This window comes from Oncorhynchus gorbuscha, linkage group LG03 (assembly GCF_021184085.1).
Source record: "Oncorhynchus gorbuscha isolate QuinsamMale2020 ecotype Even-year linkage group LG03, OgorEven_v1.0, whole genome shotgun sequence".
In the NCBI taxonomy this organism is placed as follows: domain Eukaryota; kingdom Metazoa; phylum Chordata; class Actinopteri; order Salmoniformes; family Salmonidae; genus Oncorhynchus; species Oncorhynchus gorbuscha.
The window spans coordinates 102180826-102201988 of record NC_060175.1 but is presented as its reverse complement, the minus strand read 5'-3'; the positions used below and the strand labels follow the sequence as shown (position 1 = coordinate 102201988).

At 52.9% G+C, this 21163-nt stretch overlaps 1 protein-coding gene across 1 annotated transcript in view; it reads left to right on the top strand.

Moving 5' to 3' along the window:
* Positions 1-21163, top strand: part of LOC124032392 (E3 ubiquitin-protein ligase UBR4-like) — a 163849-nt gene that overhangs the window by 35318 nt on the left and 107368 nt on the right. Inside the window, 16 exon segments of the mRNA XM_046344766.1 lie at positions 2115-2229; positions 2231-2275; positions 2507-2632; positions 2890-3046; positions 3866-4017; positions 4165-4347; positions 13753-13839; positions 13841-13876; positions 14442-14671; positions 15113-15231; positions 15624-15721; positions 16717-16874; positions 17439-17645; positions 17901-18002; positions 18986-19086; positions 19286-19452. Coding sequence (XP_046200722.1) covers positions 2115-2229; positions 2231-2275; positions 2507-2632; positions 2890-3046; positions 3866-4017; positions 4165-4347; positions 13753-13839; positions 13841-13876; positions 14442-14671; positions 15113-15231; positions 15624-15721; positions 16717-16874; positions 17439-17645; positions 17901-18002; positions 18986-19086; positions 19286-19452 — 2083 coding nt within the window.

The window sequence follows — 21163 nt, the reverse complement described above, 5'->3', positions numbered from 1 at the left end:
CTGCAACATGGAGGGTGAAGGCCGGCACCGCCCTGCAACATGGAGGGTGAAGGCCGGCACCGCCCTGCAACATGGAGGGTGAAGGCCGGCACCGCCCTGCAACATGGAGGAAATCAAATGCCGGACCCTCACTGGGCCGGCAGCTCTTCTTCACTGGGCCGGCAGCTCTTCTTCACTGGGCCGGCACATGGAGGGTAAATCTAACCCTGACATGGAGGTGACAGGCCGGCACAAGTCCTGACAACATGGAGGGTGATTCCAATCCGGCACCTCTCCCAAACAGAACCAACCTCGAAATCGGAAAGTAAATTGAAGGGGTTCAGGAGAGCCCAAACCGACCCATATTAGTCAGTGCATCGGTTCACTGGGCCGGCAAAGCTCTTCCTCACTGGGCCGGAAACCGATGTAATTTTTATCTATACGACTGATTTTTTTATGAGGCGACAGGTGCAACAAGTCCTGACCAATGAGGATGATTCCAATCATGGGCAAGCCTCTCCCAAACAGAACCAACCTTGAAATCGGAAAGTAAATTGAAGGGGTTCAGGAGAGCCCAAACCGACCCATATTAGCTCTCTCTCGCTCTCTCTCGCTCTCTCTCTCTCTCTCGCTCTCTCTCTCTCTCGCTGCATCGGTTCAGGAGAGCCCAAACCGACCCATATTAAACATGCGTCGGGCGGGAAACCGATGTAATTTTTATTTATATATATATATTTTTTTTACATATCGCCAGTTCACTTTTTTTCCTCTTTTTTCTCACTCATATTGTTTTATTCTGAAAATAACCTCCCATCTGCTGACTGCATCGATGCGTCCTCTCCTTCGGTTCAGTAGCCTGTCCAACTGTTATGCATGTAACTGCATGCACAAAAGGGTGTGAACGATGCTCTTTTCTCTCGCTCTCTCTCGCTCTCTCTCGCTCTCTCTCGCTCTCTCTCGCTCTCTCTCGCTCTCTCTCGCTCTCTCTCGCTCTCTCTCGGCCTCTCTCTCTCGCTCTCTCTCGGCCTCTCTCTCTCGCTCTCTCTCGGCCTCTCTCTCTCGCCTCTCTCTCTCGCGCTCTCTCTCTCGCCTCTCTCTCTCGCCTCTCTCTCTCGCCTCTCTCTCTCGCCTCTCTCTCTCTCCTCGCTCTCTCGGTCTCTCTCTCTCGGTCTCTCTCTCTCGGTCTCTCTCTCGGTCTCTCTCGTCTCTCTCTCTCGCGCTCTCTCGCTCGCTCTCGCTCTCGCTCGCTCTCGCTCTCTCTCTCGCTCGCTCTCTCTCGCTCTCTCTGTCTCACACACTAAAATGCAATTTTTCCTTAAAAGTTGATCAACTTTCAAAGCAGGATGACTTTCCCATTGTTTCCTCAACTGTAATGTATGATATACCATTTTGTAGCTCAGAGTCTCTACTTTTACCCCCCCCAAAAAATTTTTGCTACGTACGATCAAATCCAGGTGGTGAATCACATATGACTGTCAAAATTGTTGCTGTTCGCACCAGCGATAGGTAGGCCTATTCTAATAGGGTACATATACGAGCCACCTTCCAGCATTCAGATACTTGTAAAAATGGATTTGGCAATGTCATATAGGCTTTGTTAGTTGAGTTGACAACCAATGTAATTTGCTGGATCATTGTAACCAAATGCACTGTAGAAAATTGTGTTTTTACCGGAGTTATGTAGCCTACCAGAGTGGACGCAACTTCTGATTTCAGAATTGTCAATCAGTCAGATTTTAATTGTTCATGTTCATCGTAAGAAATAGTTTTTGGTTTAAACAGTCAGTGTATTTGGTAATTTGTACATGAACAGTGTAGTCTCATACAGGACAGAAACCATTGTATTTATTTTGGCGCGTGGTTGCATTCATTGGTCTGAGTGGGAGAAGTTCTGTAAAATTACAAACTGAAATTTCCATTTAGCTTTTGAGGTAAAATTCTAATTTCCATTTTATGAATTGGCTAAATGCCATGCTAATTTATTGAGATAAATAAATATTGACAGTACTAGCTATAAAAAAAAAAGAAACTTGTAATTTTTGTTCAGAATCTGATCTCTCTTTAAAATGAAACATGTTTACACAAGGTTTCTCTCTCGCTCTACTCTCTCTATCTTCTCCCCCCGTCCCTCCTAGGTTTGTGGGCACCTTGAAGCAGCACACCATCCAGGGGTCTGTCCCCGGAGATGAGGACCTGAATGTGGAGCACCTCCAGCTCCTGCTGCTCCTCTTCCACAACCTGTCTGAGAGGGGGGAGGCGTGCCGTGCTCACCCTGGTCACCCAGGCCATCACAGAGGTATTTAAATGCTCTGTAACTAGGTTGTCTTTGCGTTGTCGTACCATGGGCTTGGACTCGAGTCACAACTATCATGACTCCTGACTCTACCAGTGGTGGCTTGGACTCACAACTATCATGACTCCTGGCTCTACCAGGACTTTTTGCTACAACACTTAATAACATTTGCTAAGTATGTGACCAATAACATTTGATTTAATAAAGTCCAATCTTCCTCTCTCCTCTGCTCAGGTGGCGGGTCCCCAGCATCAGGAGGCCCAGCTCAAAGCCGTACCCCTCAACCTGGCCCGCATACTGCTGGTTCTAGACTACCTGTTGCACCAGTACTCTAAGGTTCCTATGTACCTCTTCCAACAGGTAGGCTGAATGGCTGCTCCGTCCTTTTAATGGTTTTATTAACACTCTTGAATCAATTTCCACGGCCCAGTGGAAATCAAATTAGCATAATACTCAAATCCCCCAATCAAAATGTGTCTGTTTTTAAAACCACATCTTTGGGAGTTTTATTGTCCAGAAACATTTTCTATTTTTTTTTTTACAGTAGGTCGTTGGTCAGAAGAGGTAGCCCTCCTAACACAGTGACTAACTGGAACCCCTCTCTCTATTGCTTGCAGGTCCAGTACAATCTGCTGACCCCTCCGTGGTCAGGCCAGGGTTCAGTCCAGGACGGATCCAAACGCAGCGCCCTGCCGCTCTACTGCGGCTTTAAAGAGGTGGAGGAGAACTGGTCTAAGCACTGCTCGGCAGGTAGGAGTAAGTCAAAGCCTTTCTGTTCTGGGGGAATAACCTCATCTGTAGATCTGGGCGGTAATGGACAAACATCCATATCGCGATAGATTGACTGAGTTATCATGACGACGATAGATTGGCCGAGTTATCATGACGACGATAAGATTGGTCTTCCTTTTGGTGTTTTTCAGAGTCAGTAGAAAGGCCTCTTCAACGATAGATTGGACAATCCCGTCTTCCGTCTGTTAGTGTTAATGACCGTTCCACAGGTGCATGTTTTTCAGAGTCATTGAAAGGCCTCTTCAGTGTCCTAACTATGAAGTTCATAACTAACCTTGATTGCCTACCGTCTGTTAGTGTTTAATGACCGTTTTTCCACAGGTGCATGTTCATTAATGGTTCATTGAACAAGTATTGGGAAACTGTGTTTAAACCCTTAACTATGAAGTTCTACGGTGGTTTTTAAAAGCTGATTGGGTTAAAACCCTTGTAGCTGATTGGGTTATAACGGCGTTTTTAACGTAGCTGATTGGGTTATAACGGCGGTTTTTAACGTAGCTGATTCTGTTAGATTCCACAGTAGTGCAACCTGATTGGGTTATACTGCGTCCTGTCACCCGTAGCGATTGGGTTAGAACGGCGGTTTTTAACGTAGCTGATTGGGTTATAACGGCGGTTTTTAACAGCAAGGTGAAACGACACATCAAACTGTGAATTTTAAAAACAGGATTTTAAAAACAATCTATATGGAGAGACATAACCCATTACAAACCTTCTTTAAAAAATTTTTTTAATAGGACATTATAAAAGGCTCATAATAAAGTCACGAAGCATTATACCTGAAGGAGATGAGTATAGTAGTGTGTTTTTTGTATTTTGTCCAGGTGTTCCAGAAGCTGTTCAACGGAGTGGTGAAGTATAATGAGCTTTACGCCTGTCTGGTCTCCCTGCTCTCTGCCGGCTCTCAGTTTGATACAGCCAGGAGACAGGAGAACAAGCCCATCACACCTATGGTGAGTAACCAACACACACACACACACAGACACTCAACTGAAGAGGAACTAATGTCCTCACAATTATAGTTATACTTATAGTATAGTTCCTGAAACACACACACGATAATCCTGGAACTAACACCAGTATATCTCTTGCGTTCTCAGGAGGCATGCTCCCTGCAGTACTACTTCCTGGTGCTGTGGAGGATCCTGGGGGTCCTACCCCCCTCTAAGGCATACATGGAGCAGCTGAAGGATGGCCAAGGAGAACCCAGCGAGAGTGACATCCTCCACACCCTGCGCTGGTCCTCACGACTCAGAGTCCCCACATATGTCAACTGGATCAAGGTATGTTGCCCTCCGTTAGTAGGTCAGCCAGCCAGCCAGTTAGTAGGCCAGCCAGCCAGTTAGTAGGTCCGCCAGCCGGTCAGTTAGTAGGTCAGCCAGCCAGCCAGTTAGTAGGTCAGCCAGCCAGCCAGTTAGTAGGCCAGCCAGCCAGTTAGTAGGTCCGCCAGCCGGTCAGTTAGTAGGTCCGCCAGCCAGCCGGTCAGTTAGTAGGTCCGCCAGCCAGCCGGTCAGTTAGTAGGTCCGCCAGCCAGCCGGTCAGTTAGTAGGTCAGCCAGCCAGCCGGTCAGTTAGTAGGTCCGCCAGCCAGCCGGTCAGTTAGTAGGCCCGCCAGCCAGCCGGTCAGTTAGTAGGCCCGCCAGCCAGCCGGTCAGTTAGTAGGCCAGCCAGCCAGTCATTTAGTAGGTCAGCCAGCCAGCCAGCCAGTCATTTAGTAGGTCAGCCAGCCAGCCAGCCAGCCAGCAAGTCAGTTAGTAGGTCCGCCAGCCAGTTAGTAGGCCAGCCAGACAGCCAGTCAGTTAGTAGGTCCGCCAGCCAGCCGGTCAGTTAGTAGGCCGGCCAGCCAGCCGGTCAGTTAGTAGGCCAGCCAGCCAGCCGGTCAGTTAGTAGGTCCGCCAGCCAGCCGGTCAGTTAGTAGGCCAGCCAGCCAGCCAGCCGGTCAGTTAGTAGGCCAGCCAGCCAGCCAGCCGGTCAGTTAGTAGGCCAGCCAGCCAGTCATTTAGTAGGCCAGCCAGCCAGTCATTTAGTAGGTCAGCCAGCCAGCCAGTCAGTTAGTAGGTCCAGCCAGCCAGTTAGTAGGCCAGCCAGCCAGCCAGTCAGTTAGCCAGCCCAGTTAGTAGGCCAGGCCAGCCAGCCAGCCAGTTAGTAGGCCAGGCCAGCCAGCCAGCCAGTTAGTAGGCCAGCCAGCCAGTTAGTAGGCAGCCAGCCAGTTAGTAGGCCAGCCAGCCAGTTAGTAGGTCAGCCAGCCAGCCAGTTAGTAGGCCAGCCAGCCAGCCAGCCAGCCAGCCAGCCAGTTAGTAGGCCAGCCAGCCAGCCAGCCAGCCAGCCAGTTAGTTAGTAGGGCCAGCCAGCCAGTTAGTAGTCAGCCCAGCCAGCCAGTTAGTAGGCCAGCCAGTCCGCCAGCCAGCCAGTTAGTCAGTTAGTAGGCCAGCCAGCCAGCCAGGTAGGCCAGCCAGCCAGCCAGTTAGTAGGCCAGCCAGCCAGTTAGTAGGCCAGCCAGCCAGTTAGTAGGTCCGCCAGCCAGCCAGTTAGTAGGTCCGCCAGCCAGCCAGTTAGTAGGTCCGCCAGCCAGCCAGTTAGTAGGCCAGCCAGCCAGTCAGTTAGTAGGCCAGCCAGCCAGCCAGTCAGTTAGTAGGCCAGCCAGCCAGTCAGTTAGTAGGTCAGCCAGCCAGCCAGTTAGTAGGCCAGCCAGCCAGTTAGTAGGCCAGCCAGCCAGTTAGTAGGCCAGCCAGCCAGTTAGTAGGCCAGCCAGCCAGCCAGTTAGTAGGCCAGCCAGCCAGCCAGTCAGTAGGTCAGCCAGCCAGTTAGTAGGCCAGCCAGCCAGCCAGTCAGTAGGTCAGCCAGCCAGTTAGTAGGCCAGCCAGCCAGCCAGTTAGTAGGCCAGCCAGCCAGCCAGTCAGTAGGTCAGCCAGCCAGTTAGTAGGCCAGCCAGCCAGCCAGTTAGTAGGCCAGCCAGCCAGCCAGCCAGCCAGTCAGTTAGTAGGCCAGCCAGCCAGTCATTTAGTAGGTCAGCCAGCCAGCCAGCCAGCCAGCCAGTCATTTAGTAGGTCAGCCAGCCAGCCAGCCAGTCAGTTAGTAGGCCAGCCAGTCATTTAGTAGGTCAGCCAGCCAGCCAGCCAGCCAGTCATTTAGTAGGTCAGCCAGCCAGCCAGCCAGTCAGTTAGTAGGCCAGCCAGTAGGCCAGCCAGTTAGTTAGTAGGCCAGCCAGCCAGTCAGTTAATAGGCCAGCCAGCCAGCAGTCAGTTAGTAGGTCAGCCAGCCAGCCAGTTAGTAGGTCAGCCAGCCAGTTAGTAGGCCAGCCAGCCAGTTAGTAGGTCAGCCAGCCGGCCAGTTAGTAGGCCAGCCAGCCAGCCAGTTAGTAGGCCAGGCCAGCCAGCCAGCCGGTCAGTTAGTAGGCCAGCCAGCCAGCCAGTTAGTTAGTAGGTCCGCCAGCCAGCCAGTTAGTTAGTAGGTCCAGCCAGCCAGGCCAGCCAGGCAGCCAGCCAGTTAGTAGGCCAGCCAGCCAGTTTAGGTAGCCAGCCAGCCAGCCAGTCAGTTAGGTCAGCCAGCCAGTTAGTAAGCCAGCCAGCCAGTTAGTAGGCCAGCCAGCCAGCCAGTAGGCCAGCCAGGCCAGCCAGCCAGTTAGTAGGCCAGCCAGCCAGCCAGCCAGCCAGTCAGTTAGTAGGTCAGCCAGCCAGCCAGTTAGTAGGTCCAGCCAGCCAGCCAGTTAGTAGGCCAGCCAGCCAGCCAGTCAGTTAGTAGGCCAGCCAGCCAGTCAGTTAGTAGCCAGCCAGCAGTTAGTAGGCCAGCCAGCCAGCCAGCCAGCCAGTCAGTTAGTAGGTCTGCCAGCCAGTCAGTTAGTAGGTCAGCCAGCCAGTCAGTTAGTAGGTCTGCCAGCCAGTCAGTTAGTAGGTCTGCCAGCCAGCCAGTTAGTAGGCCAGCCAGCCAGTCAGTTAGTAGGCCAGCCAGCCAGTCAGTTAGTAGTCCAGCCAGCCAGTCAGTTAGTAGCCAGCCAGCCAGTCAGTTAGTAGGCCAGCCAGCCAGTCAGTTAGTAGCCAGCCAGCCAGTCAGTTAGTAGGCCAGCCAGCCAGCCAGTTAGTAGGCCAGCCAGCCAGCCAGTCAGTTAGTAGGCCAGCCAGCCAGTCAGTTAGTAGGCCAGCCAGCCAGTCAGTTAGTAGGCCAGCCAGCCAGTCAGTTAGTAGGCCAGCCAGCCAGTCAGTTAGTAGGCCAGCCAGCCAGTCAGTTAGTAGGCCAGCCAGCCAGTCAGTTAGTAGGCCAGCCAGCCAGTTCAGTTAGTAGGCCAGCCAGCCAGTCAGTTAGTAGGCCAGCCAGCCAGTCAGTTAGTAGGCCAGCCAGCCAGTCAGTTAGTAGGCCAGCCAGCCAGTCAGTTAGTAGGCCAGCCAGCCAGTCAGTTAGTAGGCCAGGCCAGCCAGCCAGTCAGTTAGTAGGCCAGCCAGCCAGTCAGTTAGTAGGCCAGCCAGCCAGTCAGTTAGTAGGCCAGCCAGCCAGTCAGTTAGTAGGCCAGCCAGCCAGTCAGTTAGTAGGCCAGCCAGCCAGTCAGTTAGTAGGCCAGCCAGCCAGTCAGTTAGTAGGCCAGCCAGCCAGTCAGTTAGTAGGCCAGCCAGCCAGCCAGTCAGTTAGTAGGCCAGCCAGCCAGTAGGTCAGCCAGCCAGTTAGTAGGCCAGCCAGCCAGTCAGTTAGTAGGCCAGCCAGCCAGTCAGTTAGTAGGCCAGCCAGCCAGTCAGTTAGTAGGCCAGCCAGCCAGTCAGTTAGTTAGGCCAGCCAGCCAGTCAGTTAGTAGGCCAGCCAGCCAGTCAGTTAGTAGGCCAGCCAGCCAGTCAGTTAGTAGGCCAGCCAGCCAGTCAGTTAGTAGGCCAGCCAGCCAGTCAGTTAGTAGGCCAGCCAGCCAGTCAGTTAGTAGCCAGCCCAGCCAGCCAGTCAGGCCAGCCAGCCAGTTAGTAGGCCAGCCAGCAGTCAGGCCAGTCGGTCAGTTAGGCCAGGCCAGCCAGCCAGTCGGTCAGTTAGTAGGCCAGCCAGCCAGCCGGTCAGTTAGTAGGCCAGCCAGCCAGTCATTTAGTAGGCCAGCCAGCCAGTCATTTAGTAGGTCAGCCAGCCAGCCAGTCAGTTAGTAGTAGGTCCGCCAGCCAGTTCAGTTAGGCCAGCCAGCCAGCCAGTCAGTTAGGTAGGCCAGCCAGCCAGTCAGTTAGTAGGTCAGCCAGCCAGCCAGTTAGTAGGTCAGCCAGCCAGCCAGTTAGTAGGCCAGCCAGCCAGCCAGTTAGTAGCCAGCCAGCCAGCCAGTTAGTAGGCAGCCAGCCAGCCAGTTAGTAGGTCAGCCAGCCAGCCAGCCAGTCAGGCCAGCCAGCCCAGTTAGTAGGCCAGCCAGCCAGCCAGTTAGTAGGTCAGCCAGCCAGCCAGTTAGTAGGCCAGCCAGCCAGCCAGTTAGTAGGTCAGCCAGCCAGCCAGCCCAGTTAGTAGGTCAGGCCAGCCAGCCAGTTAGGTAGGTTAGTAGGCCAGCCAGCCAGTTAGTAGGTCCAGTTAGTAGGCCAGCCAGCCCAGTTAGTAGGTCCAGCCAGCCAGCCAGTTAGTCAGCCAGGTCCAGCCAGCCAGCCAGTTAGTAGGCCAGCCAGCCAGTCAGTTAGTAGGCCAGCCAGCCAGCCAGTCAGTTAGTAGGTCCAGCCAGCCAGCCAGTCAGTTAGTAGGTCAGCCAGCCAGCCAGTTAGTAGGGCCAGCCAGCCAGTTAGTAGGCCAGCCAGCCAGTCAGTTAGTAGGCCAGCCAGTCAGTTAGTAGGCCAGCCAGCCAGTCAGTTAGTAGGCCAGCCAGCCAGTTAGTAGGCCAGCCAGCCAGTTAGTAGGCCAGCCAGCCAGCCAGTTAGTAGCCAGCCAGCCAGCCAGTTAGTAGGCCAGCCAGCCCAGTTAGTAGCCAGTCAGTAGGCCAGCCAGCCAGTTAGTAGGCCAGCCAGCCAGCCAGTTAGTAGGTCAGCCAGCCAGTTAGTAGGCCAGCCAGCCAGCCAGTTAGTAGGCCAGCCAGCCAGCCAGTCAGTAGGTCAGCCAGCCAGTTAGTAGGCCAGCCAGCCAGCCAGCCAGCCCAGTTAGTAGGCCAGCCAGCCAGTCAGTTAGTAGGCCAGCCAGCCAGTCATTTAGTAGGTCAGCCAGCCAGCCAGCCAGCCAGCCAGTCATTTAGTAGGTCAGCCAGCCAGCCAGCCAGTCAGTTAGTAGGCCAGCCAGTCATTTAGTAGGTCAGCCAGCCAGCCAGCCAGCCAGTCATTTAGTAGGTCAGCCAGCCAGCCAGCCAGTCAGTTAGTAGGCCAGCCAGTCAGTTAGTAGGCCAGCCAGCCAGTCAGTTAGTAGGCCAGCCAGCCAGCCAGTAGGCCAGCCAGCCAGTAGGCCAGCCAGCAGTCAGTTAGCCAGCCAGTTAGTAGGTCAGCCAGCCAGCCAGCCAGTTAGTAGGTCAGCCAGCCAGCCAGTTAGGCCAGCCAGCCAGGTTCAGCCAGCCAGCCAGTCAGTTTAGGCCAGCCAGCCAGCCAGCCAGCCAGGTCCGCCAGCCAGCCAGCCAGTCAGTCAGTTAGTAGGCCAGCCAGCCAGCCAGCCAGCCAGTCAGTTAGTAGGTCCGCCAGCCAGCCAGTTAGTTAGTTAGGTCCAGTTAGTAGGCCAGCCAGCCAGCCAGCCAGTTAGTAGGCCAGCCAGCCAGCCAGGCCAGCCAGCCAGTCAGTTAGGCCAGCCAGCCAGTTAGTAGGCCAGCCAGCCAGTTAGTAGGCCAGCCAGCCAGTTAGTAGGCCAGCCAGCCAGCCAGCCAGCCAGTCAGTTAGTAGGTCAGCCAGCCAGCCAGTTAGTAGGTCCAGCCAGCCAGCCAGTTAGTAGGCCAGCCAGCCAGCCAGTCAGTTAGTAGGCCAGCCAGCCAGTCAGTTAGTAGGCCAGCCAGCCAGCCAGCCAGCCAGCCAGCCAGTTAGTAGGTCTCCAGCCAGCCAGTCAGTTAGTAGGTCTGCCAGCCAGTCAGTTAGCCAGGTCTGCCAGCCAGTCAGTTAGTTAGGTAGGTCAGCCAGCCAGTCAGTTAGCCAGCCAGCCAGGTCTGCCAGCCAGTCAGTTAGTAGGTCAGCCAGCCAGTCAGTTAGCCAGCCAGTTAGTAGGCCAGCCAGCCAGCCAGTCAGTTAGTAGTCCAGCCAGCCAGTCAGTTAGTAGGTCAGCCAGCCAGCCAGCCAGCCAGTCAGTTAGTAGGTCAGCCAGCCAGTCAGTTAGTAGGTCAGCCAGCCAGTCAGTTAGTAGGCCAGCCAGCCAGTCAGTTAGTAGGCCAGCCAGCCAGTCAGTTAGCCAGCCAGCCAGTCAGTTAGCCAGCCAGCCAGCCAGTCAGTTTAGGCCAGCCAGCCAGCCAGCCAGTCAGTTAGTAGGCCAGCCAGCCAGTCAGTTAGTAGGCCAGCCAGCCAGTCAGTTAGTAGGCCAGCCAGCCAGTCAGTTAGTAGCCAGCCAGCCAGCCAGTCAGTTAGTAGGCCAGCCAGCCAGTCAGTTAGTAGGCCAGCCAGCCAGTCAGTTAGTAGGCCAGCCAGCCAGTCAGTTAGTAGGCCAGCCAGCCAGTCAGTTAGTAGGCCAGCCAGCCAGTCAGTTAGTAGGCCAGCCAGCCCAGTTAGTAGGCCAGCCAGCCAGTCAGTTAGTAGGTAGGCCAGCCAGCCAGTCAGTTAGTAGGCCAGCCAGCCAGCCAGTCAGTTAGTAGGCCAGCCAGCCAGTAGGCCAGCCAGCCAGTCAGGCCAGCCAGCCAGTCAGTTAGTAGGCCAGCCAGCCAGTCAGTTAGTAGGCCAGCCAGCCAGTCAGTTAGTAGGCCAGCCAGCCAGTCAGCCAGCCAGTCAGTTAGTAGGCCAGCCAGCCAGTCAGTTAGTAGGCCAGCCAGCCAGCCAGTCAGTTAGGCCAGCCAGCCAGTCAGTTAGTAGGCCAGCCAGCCAGTCAGTTAGTAGGCCAGCCAGCCAGTCAGTTAGTAGGCCCAGCCAGCCAGTCAGTTTAGGCCAGCCAGCCAGTCAGTTAGTAGGCCAGCCAGCCCAGCCAGCCAGTCAGTTAGTAGGCCAGCCAGCCAGTCAGTTAGTAGGCCAGCCAGCCAGTAGGCCAGCCAGCCAGTCAGTTAGTAGGCCAGCCAGCCAGCCAGTAGGCCAGCCAGCCAGTTAGTAGGCCAGCCAGCCAGTCAGTTAGTAGGCCAGCCAGCCCAGTCAGTTAGTAGCCAGCCAGCCAGCCAGTCAGTTAGTAGCCAGCCAGCCAGCCAGTCAGTTAGTAGGTCAGCCAGCCAGCCAGCCAGTCAGTCAGTTAGTAGGCCAGCCAGCCAGTCAGTCAGTTAGTAGGCCAGCCAGCCAGTCAGTCAGTTAGTAGGCCAGCCAGCCAGTCAGTCAGTTAGTAGCCAGCCAGCCAGTCCAGTCAGGTCAGCCAGCCAGTCAGTCAGTTAGTAGGCCAGCCAGCCAGTCAGTCAGTAGTAGGCCAGCCAGCCAGCCAGTCAGTAGTAGGTCAGCCAGCCAGTTAGTAGGCCAGCCAGCCAGTCAGTCAGTTAGTAGGTCAGCCAGCCAGCCAGTCAGTTAGTAGGTCAGCCAGCCAGCCAGTCAGTTAGTCAGGCCAGCCAGCCAGGTCAGCCAGCCAGCCAGTCAGTTAGTAGGTCAGCCAGCCAGTAGGTCAGCCAGTCAGTCAGTTAGTAGGTCAGGCCAGCCAGCCAGTCAGTCAGTTAGTAGGTCAGCCAGCCAGCCAGTCAGTAGTAGGTCAGCCAGCCAGTTAGTAGGTCAGCCAGCCAGCCAGTCAGTTAGTAGGTCAGCCAGCCAGCCAGTCAGTTAGTAGGTCAGCCAGCCAGCCAGTCAGTTAGTAGGTCAGCCAGCCAGCCAGTCAGTTAGTAGGTCAGCCAGCCAGCCAGTCAGTTAGTAGCCAGTCAGTTAGTAGGTCAGCCAGCCAGCCAGTCAGTTAGTAGGTCAGGCCAGCCAGCCAGCCAGTAGGCCAGCCAGCCAGGGTTAGCCAGCCAGCCAGCCAGCCAGCCAGTCAGTTAGTAGGCCAGCCAGCCAGCAGTTAGTAGGCCAGCCAGCCGGTTAGTAGGCCAGCCAGCCACAGTCAGTTAGTAGGCCAGCCAGCCAGTCAGTTAGTAGGCCAGCCAGCCAGTCAGTCAGTTAGTAGGCCAGCCAGCCACCGGTTAGTAGGCCAGCCAGCCAGTCAGTTAGTAGGCCAGCCAGCCAGTCAGTTAGTCAGTTAGTAGGCCAGGCCAGCCAGCCAGTCAGTCAGTTAGTAGGCCAGCCAGCCAGTCAGTCAGTTAGTAGGCCCAGCCAGCCAGGTCAGCCAGCCAGTCGGTTAGTAGGCCAGCCAGCCAGTCAGTCAGTTAGTAGGCCAGCCAGCCACAGTCAGCCAGCCAGTCAGTAGCCAGCCAGCCAGCCCAGCCAGCCACAGTCAGTTAGTAGGCCAGCCAGCCAGCCAGTCAGTTAGTAGGCCAGCCAGCCAGTCAGTTAGTAGGCCAGCCAGCCAGTCAGTTAGTAGGGCCAGCCAGCCACAGTCAGTTAGTAGGCCAGCCAGCCAGTCGGTTAGTAGGCCAGCCAGGCCAGCCAGCCAGTCAGTTCAGTTAGTAGGCCAGCCAGCCACTAGGCCAGCCAGTCAGTTAGGCCAGCCAGCCAGTCTCGTCAGTTAGTAGGCCAGCCAGCCACAGTCAGTTAGTAGGTCAGCCAGCCAGCCAGTCAGTTAGTAGGCCAGCCAGCCAGTCGGTTAGTAGGCCAGCCAGCCAGTCAGTTAGTAGGCCAGCCAGCCACAGTCAGTTAGTAGGCCAGCCAGCCAGTCAGTTAGTAGGCCAGCCAGCCAGTCAGTTAGTAGGCCAGCCAGCCACTCAGTTAGTTAGTAGGCCAGCCAGCCAGTCAGTTAGTAGGCCAGCCAGCCACTCAGTTAGTAGGCCAGCCAGCCACAGTCAGTTAGTAGGCCAGCCAGCCACTCAGTTAGTAGGCCAGCCAGCCACTCAGTTAGTAGGCCAGCCAGCCACTCAGTTAGTAGGCCAGCCAGCCACTCGGTTAGTAGGCCAGCCAGCCACTCAGTTAGTAGGCCAGCCAGCCACTCAGTTAGTAGGCCAGCCAGCCACTCAGTTAGTAGGCCAGCCAGCCACTCAGTTAGTAGGCCAGCCAGCCACTCAGTTAGTAGGTCAGCCAGCCAGTCAGTTAGTAGGTCAGCCAGCCAGCCAGTTAGTAGGCCAGCCAGCCAGCCAGCCAGTCAGTTGGCAGGTCAGTTAGCAGGTCAGTTAGCAGGTCAGTTAGCAGGTCAGTTAGCAGGTCAGTTAGCAGGTCAGTTAGCAGGTCAGTTAGCAGGTCAGGTCGGCAGGTCAGTTCAGCAGGTCAGTTCAGCAGGTCAGTTAGCAGGTTAGCAGGTCAGTTAGCAGGTCAGTTAGCAGGTCAGGTCGGCGGGTCAGGTCAGCGGGTCAGGTCAGCGGGTCAGTTAGCGGGTCAGTTAGCGGGCAGTTAGCGGGTCAGTTAGCAGGTCAGTTAGCAGGCCGGCCGGTCAGTTATTCCCCTCGGACAAGTCTTATTTTTTTCTTCATTGTCGTAGAAGCTGTTGTCTTACGTAATAAATATAAGACTAGGTAGCTATTCATGTTTTGTAACTACATTTGATATCCTTCCAACAATCTGGATTCCATCTAATCTCTTGTGGATCGATAAACCACCTGTTGAATTAAGCTGAGGTGAAACACTCTTGACTGTTAATTCCTCTGTTTTCTCTGGTCAATCTCAGGAGCATCTGGTGACTCAGGGGATGAAGGGAGACCAAGCTACGTCTCTGATCGAGGTGGCTTCCTCCAGATGCAGCACCGTCAAGTATCGACGTGGAGCTGGCTGAAGAGTACATCGCTAGACAGGTGGGTTGTGGGATAGTGTCGCTAGACAGGTGGGTTGTGGGATAGTGTCGCTAGACAGACAGGTGGGATAGTGTCGCTAGACAGGTGGGATAGTGTCGCTAGACAGGTGGGATAGTGTCGCTAGACAGGTGGGATAGTGTCGCTAGACAGGTGGGATAGTGTCGCTAGACAGGTGGGATAGTGTCGGTTAAGATACCAGGTATCGTGGCAAAGAAAACAAAACACAAAGAGTTTTAACTTTATGTAAAAGAAAACAAACCTCCATTTATTTTTGTCATACAGCCACATGTATTTTCTGAACTACATCACACTATTTTTACATACAGCAGGTGTTTTTATGTTTGCCATGGATACAAAAATATTGCGATACTGGTATCGTCCTAGCCCTCGTGTGACAGTGTGTGTTCATGTTTAAACATATATGAAACCGTGTGTGTTTTGTTCAATGCTCAATAAATCAACAGTGTTATATTATTTACAGATTTGCTACAAATGATGCATCATTTTTAATATAGACTACGTTCAGAGCCGCGCGTGTCTGTGTGTAAACTTCCTTCCTCTATAGATCTCAGCGTTCTCCTGTGTGGACCCCAGCTCCATCCTGCCCTTGTACCAGGTCCCCTCCCTACAGGCCATCTATACTCTGGACGCTGTCATCTCCAAGGTCCAGGTGTCTCTGGACGAACATTTCTCCAAGGTAGCGGCGGAGACGGACCCTCTCAAGCCCTCGGAGATCACCAAAAACCTGCTGCCTGCTACACTGCAGCTCATAGACGTGTACACAGCCTTCACCAGGTGAGACAAATCCTCTCTCTCTACCACTTTACTGAGACTGTGTTCTCCCGTTGGGGGCAGAACAACCATGTTCTCCCGTTGGGGGCAGAACAACCATGTTCTCCCGTTGGGGGCAGAACAACCATGTTCTCCCGTTGGGGGCAGAACAACCATGTTCTCCCGTTGGGGGCAGAACAACCATGTTCTCCCGTTGGGGGCAGAACAACCATGTTCTCCCGTTGGGGGCAGAACAACCATGTTCTCCCGTTGGGGGCAGAACAACCATGTTCTCCCGTTGGGGGCAGAACAACCATGTTCTCCCGTTGGGGGCAGAACAACGTACGTCTTCAAATAATAGGCTCAGTTGGCAGTAAACACACAAAAAAAATTTGTCTTCTTTCCATCTTGAAAAATAAGGTGTTTTTGTATTGTGAAAATGAGTGATTTGATTGTGCGTCTCAGGTCCTACCTTCTGATGAGCCTACCAGAGGAAGGAGAGAACAAGCTATCGGAGGCTAAACTTCAGGGTTACGCAGCAGTACTGTCTATAGGCTCCATGCGCTGCAAAGCCAACCTGCTCGGTACGTACTAGTGGGCTTATGGGTTTGGGCACGTTCTAGTAGGCTTATGGGTTTGGGCACGTTCTAGAGAAATGGATATATATTCAGCAAGATCTAGTCAGCAATACCTAGTTAAAGTCTACTGTTTTCAGTCGGAGACGAGCAGAGCCCCCTCAGTCCTCCTCTCACTCAACAACTGTGTGTTGCTTGACTGTTTGTTGCTTGACTGTGTGTTGCTTGACTGTGTGTTGCTTGACTGTGTTCCTTGACTGTGTGTTGCTTGACTGTGTGTTGCTTGACTGCGTGTTGCTTGACTGCGTGTTGCTTGACTGCGTGTTGCTTGACTGCGTGTTGCTTGACTGCGTGTTGCTTGACTGCGTGTTGCTTGACTGCGTGTTGCTTTACTCGTTCAGGTCAGAATGTGATGCAGAACCTTCCGTCGGCCGTGCAGACGCTGTGTGAGACGTGGAGCAACATCAACACCAACGAGTTCCCTAACATCGGCTCATGGGTGCGTACCGCTGAGAAGGGGTGGCAGCCCCCCCCCTCCATGTGTAACGGAGGTGGTTCGTAAATGGATCCACTGTCTCATACAGACCCAAACACTCGATCAAAAACTTTAGATTCCTGATCGAACCCCAATCGGTCCCACATACCGTGTCCTCTGTCTGTGTGGGTATGAATACTGAGGCTGTCGCTCACACTACACTCCTACCAAAAAGAGCCCACATTAGAAGAAACAGGGTGCCTGTGTTCCCCCCTCAGCATAATGACTGTCTGGGATACAGCCTGTGTTCCCCCCTCAGCGTAATGACTGTCTGGGATACAGCCTGTGTTCCCCCCTCAGCATAATGACTGTCTGGGATACAGCCTGTGTTCCCCCTCAGCGTAATGACTGTCTGGGATACAGCCTGTGTTCCCCCCCTCAGCGTAATGACTGTCTGGGATACAGCCTGTGTTCCCCCTCAGCGTAATGACTGTCTGGGATACAGCCTGTGTTCCCCCCTCAGCGTAATGACTGTCTGGGATACAGCCTGTGTTCCCCCTCAGCATAATGACTGTCTGGGATACAGCCTGTGTTCCCCCCCTCAGCATAATGACTGTCTGGGATACAGCCTGTGTTCCCCCCTCAGCATAATGACTGTCTGGGATACAGCCTGTGTTCCCCCCTCAGCATAATGACTGTCTGGGATACAGCCTGTGTTCCCCCCCTCAGCATAATGACTGTCTGGGATACAGCCTGTGTTCCCCCCCTCAGCATAATGATTGATTGAGTGAATGACTTGATTGATAGATTGATTTGTCAAGCCTTTCCTGTAGAACCGCCAGATGTTCCATGCTGTATATGTGTTCCATGGCTGTCACACCCGATACAACTCGTTAACCAGCCCAGGGTTAGATCAATCAGGGATACAACACATTTTTTGTGAAACGTCTGGGTTCCCCAGAGACGACGTTTGTGAATAATGACCGTGTCCGACCAACTTGTCTCGTCTCTTCTCTCAGCGTAATGCGTTCGCCAACGACACCATCCCGTCCGAGAGCTACATCAGTGCCATCCAGACGGCTCATCTGGGCACGCTCAGTAACCAGTCCCTGGCTCTGGCCTCGTCTCTCAAACACCTCCTCCTCTCTCTGGTCCGCCTCACCGGAGACCTCATTGTGTAAGTTATTCTCTAATTGGTGGTCCTTCTGTAGCTCAGTTGGTAGAGCATGGCGCTTGTAACGCCAGGGTAGTGGGTTCGATTCCCGGGACCACCCATACGTAGAATGTATGCACACATGACTGTAAGTCGCTTTGGATAAAAGCGTCTGCTAAATGGCATATATTATATTATTATTAATTCCAGCAGCAGCCACTTTCGCACAGTCGATATTACATCAACACCTTCCACTATTGCACTGCTAATATACCTTTTCGGGATAAAATATGCGATTCTCCCATTGACTGGGGTCTGTGTTTTCATCAAAGCTGTTACAGGAAGTGAGCGCCTGTTGCGTGTCTGGGATTTCCGACTTCCCTGGCGCTAGAAACCACTGGCTCCACAGTAATTAGTTCCATACTGGAAATTAATGTAGACATGGCCCCCCAGGACTGAGGAGTTGGACCTCTCCTCCAAGAGAGCAGCATTAACACTCCCTGTCTGCCCCCCCCCCCAGGACTGAGGAGTTGGACCTCTCCTCCAAGAGAGCAGCATTAACACTCCCTGTCTGCCCTCCCCCCCCAGGACTGAGGAGTTGAACCCTCCCCAGGTGGTACATGCCCTGCTCCCCCTTCTCTTGGAGAGCAGCACGGAGAGCGTAGCTGAGATCTGCTTGACCTCTCTGGAGCGTATTCTGGGCCCCGCTGAGTCAGACACCTTCCTGTCCCACGTCTACCAGAGACTGGTCACAGGATGCTACAACATCATCGCCAACCACTCCGACCCCAACAGGTGAGACTTGAACTTTGAGCCGAGCAGTTAGGCTGAGACTGGAGTTGAGTCAACTTTAATGACCCCTCCCCCCAGAGCGGAAATTAATTAGACGATTGCTGTCCATCAATGCTCCCCCTAATCAACTCGACAGGGCTTAAGAAAAACAGTTACATATGCCCCTCCCTCCCCCCTTCAATAGAGTGAAAAGTTGGCTTTAAGACCTATTCGAAGGCGATTGACGGCTGTCATTTTGTTCCATGTGTTGTGTCGTAGTGGTCTGGATGAGTCTGTGTTGGAGGAGTGTCTGCAGTATCTGGAGAGGCAGCTGGAGAGCAGCCAAATGTGCAAGGCCATGGAGGACTTCTTCTCCTGCAGGTTTGTCTGCCGTTTCTGCTGTGGCTCAGTCGGTTAGAGCCGTGCTCCTACCAAAACACTGAGGTCGTGGGTTCATGTGGTACGTATGTTTCCAACGCACGACCGCAGACTAAGCCGTGTCGCAGTTCACGACCGTCTCTCTCCCTCGTAGACGGCTCGTGAGTTTCAAGTTTGGGGAAGTGATCTATCCCCCCCCCCCCCCCCCCCAAATAGCCATGCATGTAAATCATGCCCCTATCGTGGCATTTGCAGACCATTGTAAAATAGCCTGCTTTTCCTAATGTGATGAGTAAATTGGTTAGTCATAAATTAGGATTATAATATAACTAATTTACTGGTAGCCTAGTAGTTGGGATTGTTGGGGCAGTAACCGGAAGGTTGCTGGATGGAATCCCCCGGAGTGTCAAGGTAAACATCTGTTATTTAATCCCTGAACGAGGCAGTTTATTTAACCCACTGTTCCCCGGGCACTGAAGACGTGGATGTTGATTATGGCAGCCCCCCCCTGCACCTCTCTGATTCAGTGGTTGGGTTGAGTTGAACAACTGACTCGGTATCCACCTCTTTCCCTGTTTGCAACAGCTAACTTTTTTTTTTAAGAGGATCTTGGAGAAAATGTGGCTTTTAAAAAAACTAATAAACACGTATTGCATTTCTACGACACTTTACATGACTGGTAAAGACATTTTGGTAGAATCCTACATGACAGCGTAGACTGCTCACCTCAACAATCAGATATTTAATATTTGAACGCAGCCCAAAATGCTCACCTCAACAATCAGATATTTAATATTTGAACGCAGCCTAAAATGCTCACTTCTCGACTTAGTAAACTAAATCATGTTCTCTGGTGTAGTAATTTTGGTTGTTTTCTTTATTTCTGTATAGACAGGAGTAATTATATCATTTTGTTATTTGTCTTCCCATATCCTATTGGACAAGCTGCCGATGGTCTCTTTACATTCTCTCGTTTTGTGTCTCAGTGGAGAACTGGTTCAGATCATGATGGCTACAGCCAATGAAAACCTATCTGCTAAATTCTGCAACCGGGTGCTGAAATTCTTCACCAAACTCTTCCAGCTCAGTAAGTTTATCCTCACTCCTCTTGTTTTCCCCAAACCAGTTCTGCCTCCCAGACCAAAGTGTTGTTCCCATACTGACCAACCAGAGACATGTCCGCTCATCCTAATCGTGACCCTTTTTACTCTAGTTTCTCAAGTTCGTTTCAGTTCTACCATCTCTTTCATGTCCTAAAACCCCTCTCCTCGCTTATTCCACCTCAGCGGAGAAGAGTCCCAACCCCAGCCTGTTGTGTCTGTGCGGCTCCCTGGCCCAGCTGGCGTGTGTGGAGCCGTCCAGGCTGCAGTCGTGGCTCAGCCGCATGACGGCCACGCCACCCAAGGACTCGGAGCATCTGGAGACGGTGCAGGAGAACAGGGCGCTGCTACAGGTGTGTGTGTGTGTGTGTGTGTGTGTGTCAGCACAAAAGCAGTTCTCAAGACTGGTCAACATTAAACCGTCTCAACTTCAGGTAACTGCCAAAATCGAGGAGACACATTTGAGTAAATGAGAGAATCAAAGTATATTGAAAGCAGGTGCTTCCACACCAGGTGTGGTTCCTGCGTTAATTAAGCAATTAACATCCCATCATGCTTAGGGACAGGTATGAAAATCCATTATTTTGGGGTACCATGACAACGGCCCCATCTACAGGGCACGAGTGATCACTGAACGGTTTGATGAGCATGAGAACGATGTAAACCATATGCCGTGATCGTCTCTCAGTCGCCAGATCTCAACCCGATTGAACACTTAGGGGAGATTCTGGAATGGTGTCTGAGATGCAGTTTTCCACCACCATCAACAAAACACCGAATTTCTTGTGGAGAATGGGTGTCACATCCCCCCAATAGAGTTCCAGACTCTTGTAGCATCTATGCCAAGGTGCGTCGAAGCTGTTCTGGCTCGCGGTGACACCCAACGACCCTATTAAAGACACTATATGTTGGAGTTTCCTTTATCTTGGCAGTTACATTATTATATCTCCTCTTCGTGTTTTTTCTAGAATTGTTTGTTATCGGGGGTTTTGTTGAACGGTTGACCAAAACTTAGACCCTACAACATGGATCAAAAACATTTCGGTACTAGAATTTTTGTGTTCCTTTCGGGAACTTCTGTCAAATGTCTCACGTCGTCTACTGATTGAGAGAAGATCAAGTCTGTAGATCAGTGTAGCCGATGTGGCCTTACCGTGCCTGGTCCCCTCTCATACTGCCTCTAGTCTGTCCTGAGGAACCTCTGAACTTACTGGGAGTCTGGACTGTATCATGTTATCTCCTCATACTGCCTCTAGTCTGGACTGAGGAACCACTGGGAGTCTGGACTGTATCATGTTATCTCCTCTCTCATACGGACTCTAGTCTGTCATGAGGAACCACTGGGAGTCTGGATTGTATCATGTTATCTCCTCTCTCATACGGACTCTAGTCTGTCATGAGGAACCACTGGGAGTCTGGACTGTACCATGTTATCTCCTCTCTCATACTGACTCTAGCCTGTCCTGAGGAACCACTGAACTTACTGGGAGGCTGGACTGTACCATGTTATCTCCCCTCTCATACTGACTCTAGTCTGTCCTGAGGAACCACTGGGAGTCTGGACTGAGGAACCACTGGGAGTCTGGACTGAGGAACCACTGGGAGTCTGGACTGAGGAACCACTGGGAGTCTGGACTGAGGAACCACTGGGAGTCTGGACTGAGGAACCACTGGGAGTCTGGACTGAGGAACCACTGGGAGTCTGGACTGTACCATGTTATCTAATATAATAATAATAATAATATATGCCATTTAGCAGACGCTTTTATCCAAAGCGACTTACAGTCATGTGTGCATACATTCTATGTATGGGTGGTCCCGGGAATCGAACCTACTACCCTGGCATTACAAGCGCCATGCTCTACCAACTGAGCTACAGAAGGACCACTCCTCTCTCATACTGCCTCTAGTCTGTCCTGAGGAACCACTGAACTTACTGGGAGTCTGGACTGTATCATGTTATCTCCTCTCTCATACTGACTCTAGTCTGTCCTGAGGAACCACTGGGAGTCCACTGGGAGCCGTGATTGGGAGTCCAATTGGCCCAACGTCATCTGGGTTTGG